Source organism: Cucurbita moschata, unplaced genomic scaffold (genome assembly GCF_002738365.1).
Source record: "Cucurbita moschata cultivar Rifu unplaced genomic scaffold, Cmos_1.0 Cmo_Scf00015, whole genome shotgun sequence".
Taxonomy (NCBI): Eukaryota; Viridiplantae; Streptophyta; class Magnoliopsida; order Cucurbitales; family Cucurbitaceae; genus Cucurbita; species Cucurbita moschata.
The window spans coordinates 2,003,495-2,029,442 of record NW_019268531.1 but is presented as its reverse complement, the minus strand read 5'-3'; the positions used below and the strand labels follow the sequence as shown (position 1 = coordinate 2,029,442).

General features: G+C 38.9%; 6 protein-coding genes across 9 annotated transcripts in view; 2 read left to right on the top strand and 4 right to left on the bottom strand.

The window, feature by feature from the left end:
• Positions 1–6,095, bottom strand: part of LOC111452992 (thiosulfate sulfurtransferase 18-like) — a 7,057-nt gene extending 962 nt beyond the window's left edge. Inside the window, exons 1-4 of the mRNA XM_023093902.1 lie at positions 5,965–6,095; positions 885–965; positions 722–801; positions 566–636 (exon numbers count right to left, since the gene is read on the bottom strand). Coding sequence (XP_022949670.1) covers positions 566–636; positions 722–801; positions 885–965; positions 5,965–5,981 — 249 coding nt within the window. The 5' untranslated portion in view covers positions 5,982–6,095. The remainder of the gene's footprint in view (positions 1–565; positions 637–721; positions 802–884; positions 966–5,964) is intronic.
• A 705-nt stretch (positions 6,096–6,800) lies between these two features.
• LOC111452991 (thiosulfate sulfurtransferase 18-like) lies at positions 6,801–8,536 on the bottom strand. Its single transcript, XM_023093901.1, has 6 exons — positions 8,374–8,536; positions 8,161–8,241; positions 8,011–8,090; positions 7,846–7,916; positions 7,281–7,334; positions 6,801–7,020 (listed from the first exon to the last, which is right to left on the bottom strand). Exons 1-6 carry the CDS (start codon positions 8,388–8,390, stop codon positions 6,892–6,894), a joined length of 432 nt encoding a protein of 143 aa, XP_022949669.1. The 5' UTR covers positions 8,391–8,536; the 3' UTR covers positions 6,801–6,891.
• A 902-nt stretch (positions 8,537–9,438) lies between these two features.
• LOC111453888 (multisite-specific tRNA:(cytosine-C(5))-methyltransferase trm4b) lies at positions 9,439–13,319 on the top strand. Of its 3 annotated transcripts, none has more exons than XM_023095178.1 (9): positions 9,439–9,721; positions 9,802–9,946; positions 10,265–10,355; positions 11,207–11,404; positions 11,558–11,778; positions 11,905–12,036; positions 12,417–12,484; positions 12,620–12,681; positions 12,790–13,319. In XM_023095178.1, exons 1-9 carry the CDS (start codon positions 9,609–9,611, stop codon positions 12,921–12,923), a joined length of 1,164 nt encoding a protein of 387 aa, XP_022950946.1. In that variant the 5' UTR covers positions 9,439–9,608; the 3' UTR covers positions 12,924–13,319. The 3 variants fall into 3 exon arrangements, with proteins under 3 accessions (XP_022950946.1, XP_022950944.1, XP_022950945.1); XM_023095176.1 differs by having other exon boundaries at positions 11,540–11,778; XM_023095177.1 differs by having other exon boundaries at positions 9,440–9,721; positions 11,555–11,778.
• A 280-nt stretch (positions 13,320–13,599) lies between these two features.
• LOC111453834 (oligopeptide transporter 7-like) lies at positions 13,600–17,446 on the top strand. Its single transcript, XM_023095094.1, has 6 exons — positions 13,600–14,110; positions 14,192–14,798; positions 15,040–15,609; positions 15,713–15,968; positions 16,064–16,246; positions 16,375–17,446. Exons 1-6 carry the CDS (start codon positions 14,077–14,079, stop codon positions 16,987–16,989), a joined length of 2,265 nt encoding a protein of 754 aa, XP_022950862.1. The 5' UTR covers positions 13,600–14,076; the 3' UTR covers positions 16,990–17,446.
• Positions 17,447–18,644: 1,198 nt separating this feature from the next.
• On the bottom strand, positions 18,645–20,385 carry LOC111453024 (thaumatin-like protein 1). 2 transcript variants are annotated; one of them, XM_023093944.1, is made up of 3 exons: positions 20,059–20,385; positions 19,219–19,888; positions 18,645–19,115 (listed from the first exon to the last, which is right to left on the bottom strand). In XM_023093944.1, exons 1-3 carry the CDS (start codon positions 20,129–20,131, stop codon positions 18,863–18,865), a joined length of 996 nt encoding a protein of 331 aa, XP_022949712.1. In that variant the 5' UTR covers positions 20,132–20,385; the 3' UTR covers positions 18,645–18,862. The 2 variants fall into 2 exon arrangements, with proteins under 2 accessions (XP_022949712.1, XP_022949711.1); XM_023093943.1 differs by having other exon boundaries at positions 20,050–20,384.
• Positions 20,386–23,209: 2,824 nt separating this feature from the next.
• On the bottom strand, positions 23,210–25,710 carry LOC111453730. Its single transcript, XM_023094948.1, has one exon. The coding sequence runs from the start codon at positions 25,473–25,475 to the stop codon at positions 23,505–23,507; it is 1,971 nt and encodes a 656-aa protein (XP_022950716.1). The 5' UTR covers positions 25,476–25,710; the 3' UTR covers positions 23,210–23,504.
• Between the last annotated feature and the right edge of the window lie 238 nt (positions 25,711–25,948).

The window sequence follows — 25,948 nt, the reverse complement described above, 5'->3', positions numbered from 1 at the left end:
TATATTTTTTTTTTTGGGGGGGGGGGGGTTCGATTTTTATTCTGCGTCCACTGTGTTACACTTTTTATTTGGTCAATTAATTTGAAATTATTATATTTTTACTATTTAATTTTTATTTGGTGCCTACATTTTTAATATTTTACGTTTTTTAACTAGAATTTCACTCATGTTTATTATCCCTTTAATTTACTTAATTTAAAATAATTACAATATAAAATATAAAAATTAGTAATTAATTTTAATAGTGATAGAAAATTAGTGAAAGTTCATTTAAATTTTTTTATTTAATTAATAAATACTAATATTAAAAACAAAAGTGAATATCTAGATAAAAGTGTAAATTTTAAAATTCAAGGGGCAAAGAAAAATAAAAAATAACATTTTAAAATTTAAGAAATAATTAAGTAAACTATAATAAAATCTAAGAACTAAAAAAAATCTATTTTATGAAAAATAGAAAATATATATTTTTTAGTGATTTATTTATTTATTATCATTATTATTATTATTTTGTAAAATACAGGCTGGAATTTAAGCCATATATATTTAGCAGAAAATAAATTACCACGATGAAGTAGTCGTCTTTCTTAAAGACCGCCGACACCTCCTCCAGAAACCGGTCGTTCTTAACCCTGCCTGAAAATCCAAACGCCGCGTTTTTCAGGCAACTCGCCGGAATAAAGAAATTGAAAGGAAGAAGAAACAGAGTTCCGATGTATACCATTTGGAGAAGAGAAGAAGTAAGGAATATTGACGATCTTCTCCGCTGCCACGTGTCCTTCCTGAAACTCCTCAACGGTCCTGTCAAAAAATTTAAAAACCACACCAATAATTTTATTTTAAAATCAACGAGACGGAGAAATTAAACAAAATTAAGCTCCAACCTAACGTCGAGAAAAGCGTAGCCGGAGTCGAGCAGTTTCTTGGCCGTCAGGACATCGACGGTGACGACTCCGGCACTGGAACTTATTAAGAGGATATTTTGCCGTGATAATTAGTTAGAATATATATCAGATATTTAGGGAGTTGTTAGTATAGATTTTATTAACCGTATATTTTATTTATTTACCAAATTTAGTTAGATATATATTTTTTCTATTTTTAGGTATTAGTTGATAGTTTGTATCCTATTTAAACGTTGTAAACCTGAATGAAGATCATACTTTCGATCCCAATTCTATTTCTATTTCTCATTCTTAACATGGTATCAGAGCACCGATCTTGGTGTTCTTAAATATCAAAATTTCCTTTATGGCGGAATCAGCCAAATCCAGCTTCAAAATTTCGGATGTTGATTTAACACATCCGTACTATATTCATCACTCTGATCAGCCAGGATATTCACTTGTTCCAATCAAATTAAATGGAGCAAATTACCAATCCTGGAGTAAATCAGTTATGCATGCTCTTATTGCCAAGAAGAAAATTGGCTTCATTGATGGCACAATTGAGGAACCGTCCCAAGATGCAAATTCAACCGAATTCGAACTCTGGAATCAGTGCAACAGTATGATAATATCTTGGTTAACTCATTCCGTTGAAGCAGATATCGCTAAAGGCATTATTCACGCCAAGACAGCTCATCAAGTGTGGGTTGATCTTCACGATCAATTCTCACAAAAGAATGCTCCAGCAATTTTTCAAATACAAAACTCGATAGCAACGATGTCACAAGGAACCATGGCGCTGTCAACATATTTCACCAAGCTCAAAGCACTTTGGGATGAACTGGAAGCGTACCGCACACCATTTACCTGTAATCAACGTCAAATACATATTGATCAACGCGAAGAAGACAAGTTGATGCAATTGCTCATGGGGCTTAATCAGTCTTATAAAACGGTGAGATCTAACATATTGATGATGTCTCCATTACCTAATGTGAGGCAAGCCTATTCATTACTTGTACAAGAAGAGATGCAGCGTCAGGTAACTTCCGAACCTACTGAGAATTTCTCGATTGCATCAGCAGTGCAAAAGAAAACAATATATTCAAAATTCGCCAAGGACAAAAAGTGTGAACACTGCAATAAAAGTGGTCATACAATCAATGAGTGTCGAATTCTTAAGTTTCACTGTAACTTTTGTGATAGAAGGGGCCATACAGAAGATCGGTGTCGACAGAAAAATAATTCTGGAAGGACAAGACAAGACAATCAACACAATAACCGTGGATATCGATCATCTGCAAATATGGCCGATGTTTCACAGTTGAATACAGAAGAACAGTCACCTAATTCCATTCCAAATTTTTCTTCTGAGCAATTACGAGAGATAGCACAAGCCTTATCTGCAATCAATCATCACCCTTCTGGTAATTCTGACAATCACGTCAATGTTGCAGGTTTGTTTCCCATATCTACATTATCTATTAACTCTGCGAGTTCTAATTCATGGATTCTCGATAGTGGAGCTACGGATCATATAGTATCAAAATCTTCTGTTATGACTGAACCAAAGGCTGCCATCATGTCTGCAATAAATTTGCCTAATGGAGAGACAGCACGTGTGTCACATACTGGCAATATTTCCCTTAGCCCTAACCTTCAATTAAACAACGTTTTATGTGTGCCTTCATTCAATTTAAACCTAATGTCGATCAGCAAACTTACCAATAACTTGAAATGTTATGTCACCTTCTATCCTGATTCTTGTGTTATGCAGGACTTGGCTACGGGGAAGATGATTGGCTCGGGTAAACAATTTGGAGGTCTCTATCATATTTCTTCATCTCCAATCAAATCTTCAGCTCATCAAGTATCTCAGTCATCTAATTTGTGGCATTTACGCCTAGGTCATCCTTCCTTTTCTCGTTTTAAATTTCTAGCTGATCAATTGCATCTTAATAATGCGAGTTATTCTCATAATTGTAGTATCTGCCCGTTAGCAAAACAAACTAGGTTGTCTTTCCCAAGAAGTTCAATAACAACCCATTCTGCTTTTGATCTGATACATTGTGATGTTTGGGGACCACATAAAATTCCTACCCATTCTGGTTTGCGTTTTTTTCTCACTATTGTTGATGATTTTACTCGATGTACTTGGGTTTTTTTAATGCAACATAAGTCAGAAGTACATCATTTGTTAATGAACTTTGTTAAATTCGTTCAAACTCAATTTCATACTACTATCAAGATAGTTCGATCAGACAATGGGACTGAATTCCTATCTTTGCAACCATTCTTTACTTCTTGTGGTATTGAATTTCAGCGCACTTGTGTCTATACTCCACAACAAAATGGAGTCGTAGAACGCAAGCATCGCCATATCCTAAATGTAGCTAGGTCTCTTCTTTTTCAGTCACAGGTTCCACTTAATTTTTGGGGAGAGTGCATTTTAACGGCTGTTTATCTTATAAATAGAACGCCATCACCATTATTATCTAACAAGACACCCTTTGAAGCACTCTACAAACGACCACCTACATTTCATCATCTTAAAGTTTTTGGTTGTAAATGTTATGCAACTATAGTACATCCTAAGCAAAAATTTGAACCTAGGGCAACTCCTTGTGTTTTCGTAGGATATCCTTGTGGTCATAAAGGTTACAAGTTGTATGACATGCAATCTCACAAATTCTTTATCAGCCGTGATGTCAAATTTTGTGAAGATGATTTTCCTTTTTCATCAGCTTCACAAACTTCGACATTAGCTCCTTCGACTCCTGTTGTACCACTTCATGATCCATCCTACTCAAACATCCATCCTCCACCTTCTATTCCTTCACCTCCTACTCCTCCTTCACCTCCTATTCCTTCACCTCCTACTCCTCCTTCACCTCCTATCCCTTCACCTACTACTCCGTCGTCTCCTCCACCTTCTCCAGATTCGCCCACTAATTCCAATCCTATCCCACCTGATACATCAGCTCCACTTCGACGTTCTACTCGTACTAAACAGCCTCCAGCTTGGCATAAGGATTATGAGATGTCTTCTGGAGCCAATCATTTAACCTCTAGCTCAAGTCCCGGCACTGGCACCAGGTATCCCCTTCATCATTACCTTTCATTCTCTCGTTTTTCTCCTACTCAACGTGCTTTTCTAGCTCTTATTACATCCCAGACAGAACCTAAAACCTATGACGAGGCAGTTGGCGACCCGTTATGGCAGCAGGCTATGAATGATGAAATTGCAGCTTTGGAACGTAATCATACATGGTCTCTCGTTCCTCTACCACTTGGTCATAAAGCTATTGGTTGTCGTTGGGTGTACAAAATTAAATACAACTCTGATGGTTCTGTTGAACGTTATAAAGCTCGACTAGTAGCAAAGGGATACACTCAGGTTGAAGGTATTGATTACACAGAAACATTTTCCCCTACAGCGAAACTTACTACACTTCGTTGCTTACTCACTGTTGCTGCTGCTCGAAAATGGTTCACCCATCAGTTGGATGTTCAAAATGCCTTTCTCCATGGTAATCTAGACGAGGAAGTTTATATGTCTTTACCACCAGGTCTTCGCCGACAGGGGGAGAATACAGTATGTCGGCTCCATAAATCTCTTTATGGATTAAAACAGGCTTCTCGCAATTGGTTCTCCATATTTTCTACAACTATACAAAATGCAGGCTACACTCAGTCCAAAGCAGATTACTCTTTGTTTACTAAGAGTAAAGGTACTTCTTTCACTGCAGTTCTAATCTATGTTGATGATATTCTGTTGACAGGCAATGATCTCGAAGAAATTCAATATCTCAAGACTAGTTTACTCCAGAAATTTCTTATCAAAGATTTAGGAAATTTGAAATATTTTCTAGGCATTGAATTTTCTCGATCTAGAAAAGGAATTTTTATGTCTCAAAGGAAGTATGCTCTAGACATCCTTCAAGACACAGGTCTTACAGGAGCACGTCCAGACAAATTTCCTATGGAGCAAAATCTGAAACTTTCTTTAACTGAAGGAGAGAAGTTGAATGATCCAAGTAAATACAGACGGTTGATTGGCAGATTAATATATTTGACCGTCACTAGGCCTGACATAGCTTATTCAGTTCGTATGCTTAGCCAATTTATGCATGAACCAAGAAAACCACATTGGGAGGCAGCTCTTCGAGTTCTGAGGTACATCAAAGGCACTCCTGGTCAAGGACTTCTACTGCCATCTGAAAACAATTTAAGATTACAGGCATATTGCGATTCTGACTGGGGTGGTTGTCGAACTTCCAGACGATCTATTTCTGGGTTCTGCATTTTCCTCGGAAATTCAATTATTTCTTGGAAGTCTAAAAAGCAAACTAATGTGTCCAGATCATCAGCAGAAGCCGAGTATCGAGCTATGGCAAATACTTGTTTAGAGTTAACTTGGTTAAGATACATTCTTCAAGACTTGAATGTTCCACTGTCCGAACCAGCATTATTATATTGTGATAATCAAGCAGCATTACATATAGCAGCCAATCCAGTTTTTCATGAACGTACGAAACACATTGAAATAGATTGTCATATAGTTCGAGAAAAGTTACAAGCTGGAATCATCAAACCGTGTTATGTTTCGACCAAAATGCAATTGGCAGATGTTTTTACTAAAGCTTTGGGAAGACAGCAATTTGACTTTTTGAAGGACAAGTTGGGTGTGATCGACATACACTCTCCAACTTGAGGGGGAGTATTAAGAGGATATTTTGCCGTGATAATTAGTTAGAATATATATCAGATATTTAGGGAGTTGTTAGTATAGATTTTATTAACCGTATATTTTATTTATTTACCAAATTTAGTTAGATATATATTTTTTCTATTTTTAGGTATTAGTTGATAGTTTGTATCCTATTTAAACGTTGTAAACCTGAATGAAGATCATACTTTCGATCCCAATTCTATTTCTATTTCTCATTCTTAACAGAACTGCCAACAAAAAAACAGAGCAGAAATTCAAACGGAAGAAGGATAATCTAAATGAAAGGCTGCGAGGAGAAGAGATAGAGGAAAGGGCGTATAAATGAAATACAGAGAGACGAGAGACCTGTCGAGGGAGCTCATGATGAAATCGTGGGCGGTTTTTGATGTCGGAAAAAACAGAGACGGTCGGAGAAAAGTCGGCGGAAGAACAACGGCGGCGGAAACGGCTGGAGATTTTGATTGGTGGGTGTGCTGATTGGAATTCTTTTATAAGGTGATTGAATTTGAAGCTGGAATCTGAATTAGATTCAAGGTTATCACTCTCGTTTGACTACTTGGAATTCAACTCTTCCAACAATGTTAATTTGTATTTTATTTACTATTAATCTTTTAATTAATATTTTAAATAGTTAGAGAAATTTTAAATATTTTCGGTTTCAATATGCTTGATGCGAACATGAAATGTCGAGCTTCTACACTCATGTTGCAGCACAGAATAGCTGGAACATGAAATATCGAGCTTCTACACCCATGTTGCAGCACATAATAGCTGGAATAGTAGAATAGATCAACCAAGAGCTCGATACTTAAATGCAGTACTCGATCTTGTCCAACATGTTACTTTTTTAGCGACCAAAATACAAGAGCGACAACGCATCAATTTATGTATCCCCTCGCTTGATTGAACTAATAAACTTATGATTTTTTGGTACTATGGAAGTAACATAAGGCTCATTTTCAACCAACATACATTAGTTACTTAGAAAATTGGCTCGAATGATTTACAATATGTACAGTGCCACGTGATAAATGAGCTCATAACGAGAATATTTAATATAAATTAATATAAGAGAATAGATTCTTATTTGTTATAGTCAATAAATAAATAAAGATGAAAAAAAGGTTATTGGCATCTAAATCAACTGATTTAAACATATTATTATTTTAAAACTTATCAGATAAAATAAAATTATTCAATAATAAACTTTACAACCAGAAGACAAATTATTGCTGCGTTTTATTTATTTTTATTTATTTATTTATTGTACGATCAAAGCTCGTCAGCCTGAAGGTCCACACTCTTTGGATCAGTTGTCTTTACTTTTGGCTTAGCCACAGGAAATCCATACGCCAGCCAAGCCAGATGCCCTCCGCCCAGATCTGTCAAATGCTCGAAGCCCTGCAGATTTTTTTAATATTATTTTATTTTTTCCCCTATAAAGAATTATAATTTAATCCATTGGAATTTTAAAATTTATTCTGTGCATGATTAAGAATTAAATAATTAATAGTAATTAATTTACTTTAATTATTAAATCAATTGATTTCCATTTTCTTTTGAAATTTTAAATGAATTTACCTCGATTTATTTAAACATTTAAATGTTAAAATTGGACGAAACCCATAATAATTAAAAGAAAAAAACAAAATATAACTTACATCATTTCGGAGGTCTTCAATGGCGAGCAAAGATCTTACCCCACTTCGACAACCCTATTTGAAAAAAATCGTAGTCTGAATCATATAAAATACTCGACGATAATGCATAAAATTTAATTATGTCAATTATTTATAAAATCTCTTTGGTATATTTTCATAATTTATTTTTACCAACAAAATATATTATTTGAAATAATTTAAGTTTAACAGATTATCATTCTAAATTTTAAATTCTGTATTTAGATAAGTTATTAAATTATTTATTTTATATCTAATCTTTTAAAAATTTATCCATAAAAGTTAAAGGGTTTTTTTTTTAATAATTGAAATTTAAAATTAAATAACTTATTAGATATTTTTAAAATTCAAAACACTTAAAATAAAATAATATTATATTTTGGACACTTTTTTATTTTATAATATAAAAGGTTTAAGTTGATTTTAATTTTACATATAATAATTTAATAGTTCCTAAAGCTAAATTAGCTAAATTGAACGTTTATATAATAAATACGTAATAATTTAATAAATATTTAGTGAATAAAAGGATAAAAAGGGAAATTACCACGACGAGGCGGTCGTCTTTCTTAAAGACCGCCGACACCTCCTCCAGAAACTGATCATTCTTCACCCTACCTGAAAAGTCCATCGCCGCCGCGTTCAGTCACTTCACCGGAAAATTCAAACGGAAGAACAAAAGGATATCGAAGCGATTATAAAAACAACTAACCGTCTGGAGAATTGAATTGATACGGAATATTGACGATCTTCTCATTCGCTACGTGCCCTTCCTTGAACTCCTCGACAGTCCTACCGATAATTTTAACAAAATCAACTAAAATGCGGAAAAAAATTGACGCAAAAAACGAGCAAATTCAACCTGACGTCGAGAAAAGCGTAGCCGGAATGGAGGAGGTTCTTGGCGGTTTTGACGTCGACGGTGACGATTCCGGCTTCGAAGCTGCCGGAGACGAGAAAACAGAGCAGGAATCCAAATGGAAGAAGGAGAAAGGAATTAGCCGTCATTGGAGAATTATAATGAGAGAGAAAAAAAAAGGAAGGATGTATAAATCAAATAAAAGAGACGAGAGACCTATCGAGGGAGCCCATGATTAGCGGTGCGATTCCGGTGGTTCGAGATCTGTGGGCGGTTTTTGAAGTCTGGAAAACCAGAAACCGTCGCGGAAAAGTGGGCGGAATAACAACGGCGGCGGAAACTGCCGGCGAAATTTGACTGCGAATGAGCGGTATGGAAGTTTCTGTTTATAATGAAATAAGGGGATTGAATTGAAGCCGGAAATTGAATCAGATTCAATCCATTGAGACGACATGTCGTTTTATGCCACATCCGCTGGAGAAGTAATGAAATAAGGAGGTGACTCCACTTCCTCAATGGAAAAAGCATGGCATTGGGCCGTTGCGTTGGTAATGGAAAATGACGTGGCGGGATTTGTTTTTTTTAATTTGTTGATAATTTAATTTTTTGGATTAACGTAATCAGCTAATTTATCCGCTTTTGATCATGTGTTTTGCTTACGTGGCCATGAAAGCGATTAATTAATTAGTTAGTTTGATTGAAGGATTACGTGTGAAGATAACTTAATTTTGCCAAGTATGAAATTAAACGAATAAATATTAAATTTAGTTTGCTATTCTACTCTTTCCCTTATAAATTTAACAAATTTCCTTTCACTCGTGACCGTATATTAGAGATGTTTCCATACCCACACAGGAAATGCTTTATATTGTTCTCTCCCACGTGAGATTTCACAATTCACCCTTTTAGGAGTCTAGCGTTCTCACTAGTATACCATTTAATGTTCTATTATCTAGTTGATGTGGGATCTCATAATCCACCTCTTTGGGGCCCAACGTTCTCATTGACACACCGCTCGGTGTTTTCTTTTTTATTTGATGTGGGATATCACAATCCACCTTATTTAGAGGCACAACGTCCTCACGGACACACTACTTGGTTCTTTGGCTTTGATTATCATCTGTAACAGTCCCAATGCCACTGGTAGTATATATTATATGCTTTGACTAGTTACGTTTTTTTGTTATTATTTAAAATACACCTATTAAAGAAATATTTTCACATCTTTATGGAAGATGAGATGATTCACGACCAAAAAAAAAAAAAAAAACGGGGCGGGTTTTCCCGGGACGAAAAAGTAGCAAAAAAATCGCGCCCATAACCGCGGTTTCAAAACACACACTACCAGTTCTACGAATCGCCGCGACCATTCTAAACCCTACTTCAAGGATTCAAATCCTCCGCACTTTCTTTCTTCCTTTGATTTCGGCTTTGGCTTATAGGCCGAATCTATGGAGGAAACTTCTACTTCGCCGTTGCCTGCGGCGTTTCTTGATTTTCTGAAGGAAAATGATCTGGACCCTTCCATTTACGCTGCTACTGATTCAACCCCTCGTTATGTCAGGTACTTCGATGCTCATATAATTCGAATTGGTGGTTTATGTTTCTGGTTATCCATTTTGTTTAAGTTGTCTCAATGGCAAGGTTGAAGCCTGGCTATGAAGCCGATGTGGAGGAGATAGAGGCCGAGATCAAGTGCAAGCTTGAGAAAGTCAGTTGGCTGCCTGGATTCTATTCTCTTCCGCCCGATGTGCAAATTGCTGGTTCCCAAGCTTACAAGACAGGAAAGGTGAGAACTTCCGCATTAGTTTTGGGAATTGGATATCCGTCCTTAGTGATTCGTGACTGTGTGAAATTTTTAGTTGTAATTTCATGTTTACGAACAGCCCTATGCAACATGGCGGAAATCATTGCTTATAGCAGTCTTCCTTCTTGAATTTGTTTTTGAAATTCTGTACATAGGAACGGATGAGCAACTAACTATAGGAATTAATATTGCAGCTTAACATATGTGTAATTTGGTTATGTTGTCTATTGAATTCTGAATGTTCAATTTGTACTCTACATTTGATATTTCTTCCTATTTACCATTTGTTTATTCATGCAGATATATGGAATAGATGCAGCTTCCGGTGCTGCTGTTACTGCCTTGGACGTTTCACCGGGAAATCATGTCCTTGATCTTTGTGCCGCTCCAGGTAATGCTCCTTTCTGGCTTTTTCCATACAAGTTATATACGCGAGTATATTCAATATCTGAATCAAAGTGAAGTAAAACTTTCAAATTTCTGCCAACGTCATTGTTAGATTTTTCTAAGGAGGATAATGACAATAATGTAAAGTGTTAAGTCACCAAGAATTTAATGTTTTTAGGATGGATCTGGATATAAGGTAAAGCTTTCTCTTTCCCTCCATGTTGAGAACTGTCATGACCGGTTTTAACTCTACATACCTGCGGTAAATTTAATCACGTTCAAATGAAATAAACAATCTTGAGACTTCTATGCAACGTATGAGTGTCATAGTTTCAAGTTGGATTAATGACGAGCATGAGCCTCAATGATGTAAAAGTTTTAGGCTAGAACATTTGATCCTCTCAATCAGCAAAAAGTTTAGGCTAAAACACGAGACCTTCATTTACTCAGTTTAGACTCTGTTGAATTTTGGAATCGTGTCGAGCTTGGAAGGCGTCAAGAGATGCATAGTCTAGAAGCTTCAAATTTTAAAAATAAATAAAGATAAGGGAAAAGAATTTCTGGCCATTCATATAAATATTTTTTTGGCGATAAAAAACAGTTTAATTCTGGAAAATATGGTTGAAGTGGACGTCTTAACTCTCAGGAGTTGGAATAGAGTGAATCAAGTTGGTTTATTGGTTCTAATTACCTGAATGAATATAGTTGATATGTCTTTTTATCACAGTGTTAGACGTTTATTTGATGTAACATGCTTTTGTAGTGAACAATAATATGGTGCAGCTTATCATATATCAGATCTTTGAACAACCAATCAGTCAGTCACCTAGTTCTAACACATGACATTATATTCAGGAGCCAAACTTTGCATGATCGTAGACCTTCTTGATGGTTTGGGTTCTGTGACTGGAGTAGATGTATCTCAGCATCGTTTAGCTGCTTGTAGAACAATGCTGCAAAAATATGCTCTTGGTGATATTTGTCGACTTTTTGTTGCTAATGGAGCAACATTTTCTCTCATTCCCGTGAATGTTACTTCAGAGTCTAGATCAGGTAACCATTTGTTGATCTAAATACCTTTATCATTATTATTAAATTGCAACGAGCAACTAAGCTGTTGATTTTATTTGCTCATCTAGTCGTCTTTCTGTTTCTTTAATTAGTTATGATCTGTTTAGTCTCATATAGATGAATCTACATTAGAAGATAGTGTTGACAGATTGAAGGAGTGGACGTCCAGAAAATCTTGGAAGGAAAGGAAGAAAGCGGCCATAGCAAAACAAAACGCTGCTGCAGAGTTAGTCCAGAGGTGTCAGGAACCAGAACTTATCTTTTATGGGCTGAAATCTGGCGTGGTTGGGTTCACTAAGAGTGAGATATATCGAAGTCCTTCGGAAAGTGAGTTATTGAGCTATGGGTATGATAGGGTGAGCTGCTTTCTGTTTATTGCCTGCCTCCCCATTTCTCCTCTCTTTTCTTGAAGAACTGTCATTCTTGTGCTTTAGGTATTGCTCAGTGAATTTCTGGATTGATGATGTTTGACATTTATTTAGGTCCTAGTGGATGCCGAATGCACTCATGATGGCTCTATAAAGCATATACAGAAATTTGAAAGTTGGGGTTGGACATCTCTTCAGCGCAGAGTATTGGACGCTGAGAGAACAGATAATTTGACTGTACTTCAGGTACTCAAAATTAATCAGATTATTCGCGTAAACTGTTGTAATTTCTTTTTATAAGAAAATGTATTTTTCTGCATGTTCTTTAGAATGTTCCTAACCTTTTACTCAATCTTGAAATGACATAGGGGTTAAAGCTAGATGTCCATGCATTAGAAATGAAAATGGCTGTAGATGGATAAAAGATTATTACATGGTCTTATTAGTGGCAAGTAGTTGATGATACTTCGGTCTTATTAAATCTAGAACTTCAAAAAACAGAACTTTAGAAACAATTCAAATTTCCCTCTTGCACTCGGAACTTCAGAATGTCATTTTTTTCTATAAAAAGAATTCTCAACTGTAAAAATATCTTGAATGTTATGTTGGTCTATTTTCTGTTGCAGTTGAGACTCCTTACCAATGGTTTTCGGTTGCTAAAGTCTGGGGGGATACTTGTCTACAGCACTTGCAGGTTCTTTCTTTTGGTTACACTTTTTTAGGCTTTGAAACTCCAACTACACAAAAACAATTTAAAAAAGACAACACACACACACACACATGCCCATGCGTGCCAAATAATTTAAGCGCTATCCTTTATCTTGATTAGTCTTACAGTAGCACAGAATGAGGATGTTGTGGAACAGTTTCTCAAGGATAATGCTTCCGCAGGTAAGGTTTTCTACGTTTTCTATACTATCCAAGTTCTAAAAATTCCTTGAAAATTGATTCCAAAGAGGCATTAAGACTGACCATTATTCTCTTTCTGATCCTTAACAGAGTTGCAGGAGATAGAAGCGGCCAGAAATTGGCCGTGCAAGAGTGGACGAATACCAAAGACCCTACGTTTTGATCCATGGGCATCACAGACAAGTGGGCTTTTTGTAGCGAAGTTCTTGAAGTTGGCTGAATAAAAAGTGAGAATCACGTGGCCACATCTCGTTTTGGCGTAATTGGGGACTGATAATGTAATCAACTCTGCTGTACAGTGTGCTTCAGATGTGAAAAAGGTATTTACACTCGATCATTCATCAAGTAACAGAAATGGGCAAAAGTCGATCTGAAGTTTGTGCCAGGGACAAAACCCGGGTTAAGGGAAAATTTTCGACTTCGGTTCATTGTTTGACATAGAATTAAGAACGTGTCAAATATTAAACGGAAGAAGTATGCACTAGTCTTGTTGATGTTTTGTTACACCGCACCCCTCTTTTGAAATTTTACTTTATAATAATGTTAACCACTGGAGGAGATATGAAGCCATTTGTATTCAACTATTGCTCAGAACTATTTATATTTTTGTTAATTATTTTCTTGTTTCCTGTTCTTTTTAATATATTTGATAATCCTATATTTTCTCATTTTAGATTTAAAATATCAAAATTTTATATGAAAATTAGTTTTAAAAATTAAAAATCTGGATTTTTGTTGTTATTTTTAACACTTCACAAACAAAGCAAAGAATATTTAAAAGGAAGTATATTCATAAAGGAAAATAATAACAATAAATTCTCTTGAAAAGGTAATTTTCTTTACATTCTTTTCCACTAATTATTTTTGTAGACAATGACAATAATAAATTGTTTCGAGTTTAAATTTATTATATAATTATGACTTCAATTATAGGAATAAAAAAAATGATAAAATTTTCTCTCTTTCGTTTTCTGAATTCTAACCAAAAAACTGGAAATGTTCGTTTGGAGGCTTTGCGGGCCCCCCTTCTCGTTTCAAACTATAAAACGACCAATTCCGGCGTCGGTGTTGGGACAGAGGGACATCACCGGAGGGAAACGCCTTCAAGCCATTTCCTCAGTCGCCGGTGACATTAACCATTGGAAGTTCTTGTTCTGTTCAAAACCAGAGCACTAAACCCTCTATGATCGCCAGAAACCAGAGCTCTGTTATTGCTCTCTGATTCAATCTCGTTTGGTCAACGCATCCACATCGAAACACAATCGATTTTGTTGCTAGAAGAGAACCTCGAGCTTTCATTGAACCAGCCTGTTTTTTCGGACAATGTTTCCGGATTTGTAGAGGCGTGGCTGTCGGTCTCTAAATGCGGTGAGTAAGATGGCCGATAATCATGAAATTTTGGATCCTCTGAGTAAGACTTCCACTTCGTCCCTGCTCTTTCTGTCAGTTTTCTCTAAATGTCTGATTTGACCTTATTATCCGTTGTTTGCAGTACATGGAAATCAGGTCGATCAATGGTGTGCTTCAGGGTCAACCTCGGATTCTCCCTCGCCGGAGGATTCATTTCCCGGCGAAAATTCCCCTGTGGAGCAAGTTGCCCTTACAGTTCCGGTCACTGACGATACCTCGCTTCCGACGTTCACTTTCAGGACGTGGTTATTGGGAACAATCGCGTGTATGCTTCTCTCCTTCCTCAATCAGTTCTTCTACTATCGGAAAGAGCCTCTTTCAGTGACCTCAATTTCCGCCCAAATCGCGGTGGTTCCAATTGGCCATCTCCTGGCTTCTGCCCTAACTAACAGAGTATTCTTTGAAGGGAAGAAATGGAAGTTCACTCTCAATCCAGGACCCTTCAATCAGAAGGAGCACGTCCTCATCACCATCTTCGCGAACTCGGGCGCCTCCACTGTCTACGCGATTCATGTCGTCAGCGCAATCAAGATCTTCTACAAGAAGGAACTAACCTTCTTTGTGGCATTGCTTGTTGTATTGACTACGCAGGTCCTCGGTTTTGGCTGGGCCGGGATTTTCCGTCGATACTTGGTCGAGCCGGCCGCCATGTGGTGGCCACAAAATCTGGTTCAAGTCTCCCTCTTCAGGTGAGTCCGTTTTAAGATTATGAATGCCTGATCGAATGTAATGGTAGTCTATCAATAATGTCCTGCAGTAATTAAACACAATGCTAGAACATGTGTATGTTAGAATAATTGTAATGTCATTTTCGCTGTGCTAATTATACTATTAGCCTCCAAATTCATGTTTCTGTTAATGGTGATTTAACATTACCCATCGCCCACTTTTGTTTTAATCGAATCATTCATCATCGTCTTGAAATTGTAGGGCATTACACGAGAAAGAAGAGAGACCAAAAGGGAAATTAAGTAGAAATCAGTTCTTTGTCATTGCCTTCACTTGCAGCTTTGCTTATTACGTCTTCCCTGGCTATCTCTTTCCCATGTTGACCTCAATGTCCTGGCTCTGTTGGGCGTTTCCCACATCCATAATAGCTCAGCAGCTCGGTTCAGGGCTGCGAGGTTTAGGCATTGGTGCCTTTGGTTTCGATTGGTCCACCATATCAGCTTATCTTGGGAGCCCTCTTGCCAGTCCATGGTTTGCCACTGCCAACATTGCTGCTGGTTTTGCCATTGTCACTTACCTCGTGACTCCATTAGCATATTGGCTAGATCTCTTTGATGCTAAGACATTCCCCATTTTTTCTGATGGGCTGTTCACCTCTGCTGGCCAAAAATACAATATCTCTGCTATAATTGACCCCAACTTTCGTCTTGATGTCGATGCTTATAACCGCGAAGGTCCGCTCCAGATTAGTACCTTCTTTGCTCTCTACTATGGTATCAACTTTGCCTGTCTTGCTGCCACTGTTGTTCACGTCTTACTTTTCCATGGGAGGTTGGGCATCTTTCAAACTTGAGTTTGATCATGTTCTCTAGAAACTTTAAACAGGGAATGGTTTTGGTTTCGATTCGCCCTGATTTGTTGTTGTTATGAGCAGAGATATATGGCGATTAAGCAAGTCAGCCTTGCAAGAGAAGCTAATGGATGTGCATACAAAGCTGATGAGAAAGTATGATCAAGTTCCCGAATGGTGGTTCTTGAGCATCCTTGTAGTTAACATTTCAGCCACCATTTTCATATGCGAGTACTATAACAACCAGCTCCAATTGCCATGGTGGGGCGTGCTGCTCGCTTGCAGTCTTGCCGTGTTTTTCACTCTCCCGGTTGGAGTTATTGCTGCTTTGACAAATCAGGTATCATTTAACAATATCTGCTAAATAGCTATGCATTTGTAAGCTACACAGCTGATAGCATTGTTGTTTAAACTTTCCATTCTATTGATCAACAGGCCCCATCATTAAACGTAATCACTGAATTCATTATCGGTTACTTGTATCCTGGCTACCCTGTTGCTAATATGTGCTTTAAAGTTTATGGATACATGAGTATGAAGCAGGCAATCACATTTCTTCAAGATTTCAAACTTGGTCATTACATGAAAATTCCTCCCAAAGAAATGTTCACTGCACAGGTTAGTAGCAGACTGACAACAACGTTATGTTAAAGTATAAATAAAGAATAAATTTATGGTAGGCTATTAAGTTAAGTTTTCGGGTTGAGAGGTGAGTTAACATGTCTTCTTGTTCACCCTTTAATCAGGTCGTTGGATCAGTGATATCGGCAGTGACACATTTGGGAACAGCCTGGTGGCTTATGGCAACAATCCCCAACATATGCGACAGAGCAATGCTTCCAGTAGGCAGTCCATGGACATGTCCCGGCGACCACGTATTCTATGACGCCTCGGTCATATGGGGCCTCATTGGACCTCGGAGGATCTTTGGGGATCAAGGCAAATATGGATCACTAAACTGGTTTTTCTTAGCCGGAGCGGTGTCTCCATTCTTGGTTTGGCTGGCACACAAGGCCTTCCCAGACAAGTATTGGATCAGGCTGATCACCATGCCGGTACTCCTCGGCGCGGTGGTGAATATGCCTCCAGCCACCGCAGTTAACTACACAAGCTGGATTGCAATAGGATTTGCTTCTGGGTTTGTTGCTTACAGGCATTACCGTGGGTGGTGGAGCCGCCATAACTATTTGCTATCCGGAGCTTTGGATGCTGGATTGGCGTTCATGGGTGTGTTTCTGTATATATGTTTAGGAATGCAACATGTATCTCTTCGGTGGTGGGGTGGGGATTCAGATGCGTGTCCTTTGGCTTCTTGTCCTACTGCCCCAGGGGTTGTCGTCAAAGGTTGTCCTGTCCATTAGTTGCTGCGCTATCGCTATTATACAGTGAGTTTGAATGGAGTATGTAGGTACGTCCAATGTTGGTATTTTCCTTTTATCATTGTATTTATGATTGTATGAGTGGGAAAAAGGAAGAACATGTTGGATTGGTCTTGGAGTTTGGCAGTAAAAACAGACTAAGAGGCAAAGCAAAAAGCTGGAGTTCCCACTGGAAGGACGGGACGGCCTCTCCAATTCTCCTCCTGATCTCTTATCTTCATTCAAAAAGGAAAAGAAAGAAAGGTTCCTTTCCATCTTTGCTTTAGTTTTTATGCTCTTTATTTTTTTCCTCTGCAGCTTCTTCCTCACAACAACTTGTTCAGGAATCCTTCCTTCTTTTTACTCCCTTTTAACCCTCCAATCGTATCAATTTGTGATGAATATTGTGTTGGAAATGATTAAGGTTTCGTTTGATAACTATTTGTCTTTTAGTTTTGTTGATGTACGATCTTGAGAAAGAAGACTCACTTAATCTGCATATGTGCATCAACAGTAAATTTAATGAACCATGGAAGATGCAACCTACCAAACTGATTAATTTGAGCGGTGTTTTGGTGCCTAAATTAGTTGAGAGGTTTGAGATGTAGCAAGAGTCACAGAGAATTAGAGTTTGACTCGCCTCTTCTACACTTGTATAATGTTCCTTTTCTTCTTTGAATTAGAATCTCGAGAATTTACCTATTTTCTTCTAACTTAGTATCGAGCTATGGGTGTGAGAAGCTCACCTCGGCCACAATCGAGGTGGGCCTACGAGCATTTTGGCTTATGACTCATCTTACTCTTGGTTTAGTGGCTTTTGTTATTGTCCAAATAGTCAGGGAACTCTAGGGGTGTACATTCAACCCTAAACCTAGACCAACCCAACCCGAACTATAAGGATTGGGTTGGGTTGAGTTCGGTAGGATTAGCATTTTTGGGTTGGGTAAAAAAAATCTCTCAACCCAACGAGGACCGTGTTCCCCTTAGTGAACTTGAACTCTGCCTATTTTCACTCGAACCTAAATTTACCTTAACAAAATAGTGAAATTGAGCGTCAGTGATAATAAAAAAGAAAAATAGATTTGTTTTTGTTGAACAATGTATCAAATTAATTAATGCATTTGAAAGAGAAAAGCAAAAACAAGAAGTATTGGGGCATCCAGCGTGGGATTTGAGGTATAAAGTAGAGATACCAAAGTGACGAAAAGAATCTTTCATTCAGCCGTCCTATCAACCAAACACCATTTGGCCTTTCCCACCCTAACTTGCTCACCATGTGCTTCCCCCCTCCCATTTTTCTACGTTCTTTTCAATTCATCACCCATACACAAAACTAATCTTTTCTTGTTCGTACCATTGCAACGAAAACATCTTTTATAATTCTTTATTTTGGTTGCAACTTGGGACGATTCTTTGTTACGTTACAACAGTACTGTGATGACTTCTTTTTTGTGTTGCAAGTTGCAACGAGTTTTGTTGCGTTGCAACTTCGACATGTTAAAAATTCATTATAAATTACGAAAAAGATATTTTTACCTATTTTTGATGTGTAATTATCTATGTAAAATATAGTTATGGCCATTTTTGTGTGGGCCAACTTTCCCATAAATCACCCATTATGGTGTTGTCATAAAGGTGTGAACTTTAAGGCTCCCATATTCCAAATTCCCACTTAATATTAACCTTTCAAGCTTGGGAATCATCCAAATTCAACAAATACTAAAGCCAAATAAAGTGCCTTTTTTTTATATTTTAATTTTCTACCCATCTCTAAATGAAAAAAAAGAAAAAAAAAGCAACTTCTTTTGGCCTTAAATTCTGTACATACATCAATACTTCGGGATTTGATCGATGAATTTGGTCTTCATTTTATATTTTATTCTAAAAGAAGACCTAGAGATAGAACGACCAAGAATATAATACTTGACCCAAATTGAAATGCTATGTTTGGTTTTCCGGCAATGGAAGAGCCTCCTATGGCCATATCTGCAAGCCAAGAATTACTTAATGTTGCTCCTTGTAGTGAACCTAATCCCGATTCTGATCCTGGCTTGGTCTCGGGCTCTGATCCCGACTGCTCTGTTGTTGGCTCTGGTATCACTGGCGACGAATCCCTCGAAGATTTCTGACTGTCATTTTCAAATAAAACATCAATATCATATGAATTTTGAAAATAAATTTATAATTTAACTGAAATTAAGGTGTTATTATTATTTATTATGTGTTGGGTACCTCGGAGGAGAAGGGCAAAATGTGATGGTGTAATCAGCCCCATTACAGGTGAATGTGCTTGTGGCGTCATCATAAGCGTAGCTATACGATCTGGGACACGCCGATTTGAACATTTCTGAGTATACTGACGGCTGGCAAGTCGCCGGCGAGTTATACGTTCCGCTGCAGCAGTATTCCGGCGAGGCAAATGCCTCACAGGCGCTTTTACACGCGCCGCCACCCTCTGCCTTCAGCTCTGCCGGGCAGAGCTGATTCAGGTCCGTAATGCAGCCGGTCGACGAGCACGTGCCTGACCCACCAGTTCCCTCAATTATCATCGGCAAATTATAGCCGTCGACGAGACTGACGTCGTAGAAATCCTGCGACCCGGAACCGAGTGTGAATTCGGCTAACGTGGCCGGTGGGGTGGCGCCAGCTCCATTACACTCAATCTCACCGGAGCCACAGTCGCCAGTGTTGCAGATGATACGGCCGGAGCCGTTGAGATTGCAATTAGTTCGGCCCCAGAACCGACCGGACCAGGCGGTCGGAGCTTGGAAAGAGCGAGAACTACCCTGTACGAGCTCGAAACCGGTGGATTCCAGTTTGGGGCTGCCAGCACTGGCGAGAATTCCCGGCCAGACAGTGAATTCACACTTGTTAACGAACGTGAATGTAGCGCCGGAGACCTCTGTAAAACAAGGAAAGAAGATCAAAAACAGGGGAAGAAAAACAGAGCAACCAGATTGAACAAATCCTACCACAGATTTCAACAAAATTCGTTAAAATTAAGAAAAACAAACGATTACCCAGAATTCAAACCAACAAAAGAAACTAGAAAAATGAATTTACCTTTGAAACCTTTGACAAGAAGAAGCACAATCAAGGTGGAGAAGAAGGGAGAAGAACGGTGGAAAGAGCTGAACAGCCCCATTGACTGACTGAAATTTCCTGGTCTAAGCGAATTGAAGTTATGAGATGGAAGAAGAAAGGTTAAAGAGAGCAATGGCGGAAACAGAGTAACTTTTAGAGCGAGAAACGGGGATGAGAGAGAGGAAGAATATCGGAGAAGACAATGGAGATTACTGCAAATAAAACATTAATTATAATTTTTAAAAGATTTTAAGAAATTGAGAGTGAAAGAGGGAATAAGTTGGAAAAGAAGGGGAAGAAGTGAGAGAGAGAGAGAGTGCGGTGAGAGAACCTTGGACATGGAGATGCTCGTTATTTATACTTGTAAACGTGATCGATTAAAGGGGAAAGCAATCTCCCCATCACAGACATCACTCTCACTCACCGACCAATCATTTTCACTTTAAAAAAAAAAATAAAAAAAAAAAGAACGACTCTAAATTTAGAGTGAAAAGTTACGGGGAGGTCCAATTTGCACTCCCTCGGTAATTTACAGCAAAATCCAGATTTTATTCCTGTACTGCCAGCTGTCAATTTTATCAATTTTCTTTTTATTTTATTAAACAAAACCTTAAATTTAATTATACACAATTAGAGACATATTAGTATAATTTAATCAAACTTTATTTTAAATTATTATCATTAAAACTAGTCAATTAAAAAAAAAATTAGAATTCTTTTATCATAATTAATCGGTAAATTAGCAAAATTTGAATTAATAGAATGTGAAATAAATAAATAAATAATATTTGTGTGGGGCCTACAGATTTTCTCCGGAGACTTAGGGAAATGTGCCACGTGTCCACCTGACATCTGGATTATTAGCCGGCCGGCGTTTTTAATCACCGCCGCCTCCGCCGTCAATGCCATCATTTTTCTTTAAATGGCCTTTAAAGCCTTCGATTCACCCATTCGTCCCTTTCAACAAAATTTCTAGTACTCTCAAATTTAATTTTGTTTTTAAATGACTAATTTATTTCTTAAAAAAATTAATAATTTTGGATGGTGTTAATATAAACTTTAAAAATTTTAATAATATAAATTTCGACACTTAAAAATCTCCCAATATTTACATTCATTTTAATTTACTCACACCGATCTGATGTTATGTCCGGATGGATGAAAGTCCCACATCAACTAATTTAAAGGATGATCATGGATTTATTATAATCAAAGAATACTTTCTCGGTGAAGTCTTTTGGGAAGCTCAAAGCAAAGCCATGAGAGCTTATACTCAAAAGTGGACAATATTATACCATTGTAGAGAGTCGTGTTCATCTAACATGGTATCAGAGTCATGCCCTAAACTTAGCCATGTTAATAGAATTCTCAAATGTCGAATAAATGACTCCAAAAGGAAAAGGAGTCAAGCCTCAATTAAGGGGAGGCGTATTTTGTTCGAGGGGGAGGTGTTGGATAAAAGTCTCATATCCACTAATTTAGGAAATTATCATGTATTTATAATCAAATAATACTCTCTCTACTAGATAAGGCCTTTTTGGGAAGCTCAAAACAAATCCATAAGAGCTTATACTCAAAGTTGACAATATAATACAATTGTGGAAAGTCGTGTACATCTAACAATGTCAAGTATGTTCAAAATCATTTAAGCTTGACACGATTAATCTTAAAGTGTTATTAGTTATCTATGAGGAATTAGTTATGATTTGGTATAAAACAAATTTGGTTGTGATGGGCATTGCCGACAGTACCCCACTAGGTGAAAACGTGTGTGGAAGGTAGGGTAGGGGCCGGGGCTCCCCACTTGGTCTCTTAATCTTCCTTAAACATTATTCTATCTAAATCCATGGCGTTGGCGTGTAAAGTTTCCACAACACTGGCGGAGAAAGGTGGGGTTTGCGAAAGGGGAAGGAACATGAAACGTTGTGGTCAATTCAACGTACGGCGGTGGCGCTTTATTCAGACACCTATATTGCTCTTCACTTTTGTCCTCACTTTCTTCCAAAGTCGAATTAGAATAAGATTTTTTACAATCAGAAACGAAAAAAGAGGGCTATGCTTTTGGGGCATTCATACTTGGCTTCTTCTCTACCGCTGCTGCTTGCAATTTACAGCAATAATCCAACTTCACGTTACCAAAAGTGAGTTTCAGTGATATCAACTCAAATCCAAGATGAGAAAGAATGGGGGATCAAAACGCCTACACTACAATAATCACAATACAATCCATACCTTATCCGTTTAATTCACGCAAATTTCCTTAAAATGGGACACCAGCCAAAAGCGTCCAGTAGGTGTTCGACAAAATGCCGCAAAGAAACCTCAACTGGCTGCGCCATTCCACATGGCGGCCACGTGCGTTAAAGGCGTTTTAGCGCCATGTTGGTGTGGTATGTCAGTGTCGTGGCGACGCAAAAGGCAGAGCTAGTTGCTATTACAGAGAGAGCTCTTGCTGATGGCGTCTCTTTTTCTGGCTGACATTTCCTCCCCTTTTCAAAACGTAAGAGCTTCGACGTAAATTTGAATTTGCTACTCTATCGATCATTCATAATTTCGAATATTTATAGCTTTTGATTTGACTAATCGAATTGGGCCTAAAATGAAGCCCAATCGTCAGGCTTAAAATGGGCCACTTTATAGCCCGTTTTATGGGCCTGTGCGTTTGTTTGATCCTTTGGGCCCATTAACATTGTGGGTTGTGGACGGCCTTTATTCCGATATCTTCTATTTAAAAATAAATAAATAAATAAATATTTCGGAAATTTCACTCCATTACTATATTATAAAATGGAATAAGAAATCAAATATATTAGTATAAACAAGTATATTACTCGATCATCCTCAAGCCCGCCCGCCCTAATTAGGAGGCAACATCGCAACATTCCGTGCTCAACAAGGCTCATATCACACGCCTAAAGGCACCTGACTCCATCCCACCATGCATGTTCGGCCACCGCACCGCCGTCAATCACCCTTAGGCTCCAACCTCCATGCCCATGCCCACGCCCACGCCCACGCTCAAGCATATCCTTATGTGTGGTGCATGGTGCATTGTGCTTGGGCTGACGGGCGATATAGGGCTACCCATGTGCAGTACAATGTTATTCACTTAGTTATGTTTGGATAGACACATCTAAGATCATCAAAAACATATAAATTGAATTACAGGCAGATGAATGACAGGGATTAACAACTCCATAGGATGCTCCGGTCGTTTGAAATCAAACATGGAGGAATTTGTAAACTTTGTCTCCATGACAGGCAGATGAAGCAACCAACCAAATTTCACTAAATTATTACGTTACTTTCTAAACAATTGTGGATGAAAAATGAATCTAATACGTACACTCGAACGAAAATAATGGGTTCAAATGGAAAAAATTTCAACTTATGGAAGAGATCAGAAGCTTTTGCCTGTAATGATCGAGTTGAAATCAATGGTATCCTCTTGGACCTCTAGATTGAAACAGCTCTAGCTTACTTCCAGCCTCATGTAAGAGTCTTTCATTTGTTTCGTCCTGCGTCAAATGAGATTGTTTCGACGCCCATTCGATCACGGGAAGCGTCTCGGCCCGTGCAAGCTCCTCTCTATCAGGCAAGTGCAGGGCAATGTAGCACAACAGAGTTACTGCCGCAATTTTAACACTTTGTTCCCCAAAGTACACTAGCTGGACTAAGTCCTTTGCCCCACCTGCAGCTATGATTTCCTCGCAGTGGTAGACGTGGAGGAAGTTGTCTGTGCAGGCAAATTTGGTGAGAGCAATGCAGGCCTCCTTCGAGACCTCGGTGTCTCGATCATCCAGAAGCCGCACCAATGGGGTGATCATTCTTTTCTCAGTGGCCCGGAACGTCCTGGCCAAATTTCCAATGGATTTGATACATGGGATGAGGAGATCTGCATCTTCTTTCTCAATGATCTTCAGCAACTGCTCCACAACGGCTCTGCAGGCGGGTGAAGTCGGCTTGAAGGCGGACCTTCTCAGCTCAGGATCGTCCTCAGCCATGGCAGTGATCTCCATCAATGCCATTGCTGAGTTATGCCGCACATTCTGTTCCCCCTTTTCAAGTAGGACAGCAAAACACAGCAGAGCTCTTGATTCTGTGATACTACGGCAGATTGTCAAGTTCCCTTTGGCAAGCTGCCAAAGGGCTCTAGCTGCCATGGCTTTCATCTGGGTTTTCGTTGCCGGGTCCTCAGTCTCCCTACCTTTCGCGCTGGGGCCGAAAGGAGCATGATGAAGGTAAGGGGCATGATGTGGAAGAATATGCTTTCCATTGCTGCTAAGGCTGTGACCTTCGCCATGGTTTGCCAGGGGAGTTGCAGTGGCAGCCGCTACCGACCCACCAGCGAGCATATTCATAGTGTTGGTAACCACGGCGTGCATCTGGTTAGGGGTTCGATTTCCCATTGGATGAAGAATCCGACTATGGAGCTGTCGATCATCATCATCTACAGCTTTATACATATTGTTTGTTTTGGGGTTGCTAGCCATTACCAGATCATGAATCGAGGTGGCTTTATTGACAGTGATATTGTACTTGCTATGTTCTTGAACTGTTTCAAACGCAAGATGGGTAACAAGCGAGCGGATAATATAGTGTTGTTCAAAGAGATCTTGGCATTTTGGGTAACTAGAAACGAGTTCCGATACAGCCCAAGCAACCACAGCCTGAACTTTCATCGGACCTTCTTTGAGAATTTTCGCAAACACCTGACAGACACCAGCCTGAATCATGGCCTCAACATTCTCAGGGTCACGCCCTAAATGCCCTAGCGCATTTGCAGCGTTTTCTTGACCTTCAACCTTACCTTCTTTCAGCAATTTCAGCAACGCCCCAACGCCGCCTTCTTCAATTATCCGTTTCCCATATCTCTCGCTATCTTTCGCCAAAGAAACCAGCGACGCTGCCGCGTCCGCTCGATCTTCCGGCAAACCGGTTGAGAGAATAGCAATCTGTTCCCAGATGTAACCTAGAATGGGTTCGTTAGCAGCAATTGGGGGAAGACCCAAATGCTCGTCGCCACGATCCTCGGCGGAGGCGGAAACTCGGAGCAACCACGAGACATCGCCGATGGAATTATCGAGCTGGGAGCAGGATTTTCGGAAGGCGGCAGCAGGGATAATTGTGAAAAGGCGCTTCATAAGGCCATTTCCAGTACATTTGAGCACAAGAGAAAGAGCTTTATCTAAGGCCTGTGCAGTTTCGTTGATGATCCGAGTGGCCGGTCGCTCATAGAGATCGGAACTCGCTCGAGCCGCCTGACGAAGAAGAGTAGCAAGCTTCTCGGTCTTGGCTTTGAGGTCAGCGCACTCATGCTTGCAGCTGGTAGCCTGGTCCGCAGCCTTGGTGACTTGGTCCGCCAATTGAATAGGGCGAGCCAAGATTAACTTTATGTCCGCCATGGAAAACAGAGACGAAGGAACGTGAAATCGAAAATCCGAAATGGAAGAAGAAAAGAGGGTAAAATGGGTGGTTCAGAAGCTGAGAATGGGTGGGAGAAGTGAAGAAAACAGGGGAGGGCTGCATCGACTCATCGTGGGTGAAGAATTGGAGAAGGGTCAAACACGGTTGGCTCTAAATTCCAACCCATATTGTACATTTATATTCGGTCTTCGCCTTTACAGTACACACACTGGTGGAGTGGCTTTAACCAAAGGCGATGGCTTTTGTTTGTGGCTTTAAAACTTTAGCTACAAAGACAACAAAGATAAAAGCAAAAGGACAAAATAATTGGTGTCATCTTCTATTAGTCACCTTCCTTTATTAGCCACTTCCACTCGGGGGCTTGATTTCACATCGATGGAAGGTTAAACCAATGCTCGTGAAGACATTGGTTCCAAATGGGGTGAATTATGAGACCCCACTTGATGGGAGA

Coding starts and splice junctions, on each gene's coding strand:
- LOC111452991 (XM_023093901.1), bottom strand. Junction 7,917..8,010: donor TCAATTCAATTCTCCAGACG/GTTAGTTGTTTT, acceptor TGGACTTTTCAG/GTAGGGTGAAGAATGATCAG. Junction 7,335..7,845: donor AAGACGACCGCCTCGTCGTG/GTAATTTCCCTT, acceptor TTTTTCAAATAG/GGTTGTCGAAGTGGGGTAAG.
- LOC111453888 (XM_023095176.1), top strand. CDS start 9,609: ATGGAGGAAACTTCTACTTCGCCGTTGCCTGCGGCGTTTCTTGATTTT. Junction 9,947..10,264: donor AAGCTTACAAGACAGGAAAG/GTGAGAACTTCC, acceptor TTATTCATGCAG/ATATATGGAATAGATGCAGC. Junction 12,485..12,619: donor CTTGTCTACAGCACTTGCAG/GTTCTTTCTTTT, acceptor TATCTTGATTAG/TCTTACAGTAGCACAGAATG.
- LOC111453834 (XM_023095094.1), top strand. CDS start 14,077: ATGGCCGATAATCATGAAATTTTGGATCCTCTGA. Junction 14,799..15,039: donor GTTCAAGTCTCCCTCTTCAG/GTGAGTCCGTTT, acceptor TTGAAATTGTAG/GGCATTACACGAGAAAGAAG. Junction 15,969..16,063: donor TTGCTGCTTTGACAAATCAG/GTATCATTTAAC, acceptor ATTGATCAACAG/GCCCCATCATTAAACGTAAT.
- LOC111453024 (XM_023093943.1), bottom strand. CDS start 20,131: ATGGGGCTGTTCAGCTCTTTCCACCGTTCTTCTCCCTTCTTCTCCACC. Junction 19,889..20,049: donor TCTTGTCAAAGGTTTCAAAG/GTAAATTCATTT, acceptor CTTGTTTTACAG/AGGTCTCCGGCGCTACATTC. Junction 19,116..19,218: donor TTTTGCCCTTCTCCTCCGAG/GTACCCAACACA, acceptor TGAAAATGACAG/TCAGAAATCTTCGAGGGATT.
- LOC111453730 (XM_023094948.1), bottom strand. CDS start 25,475: ATGGCGGACATAAAGTTAATCTTGGCTCGCCCTATTCAATTGGCGGAC.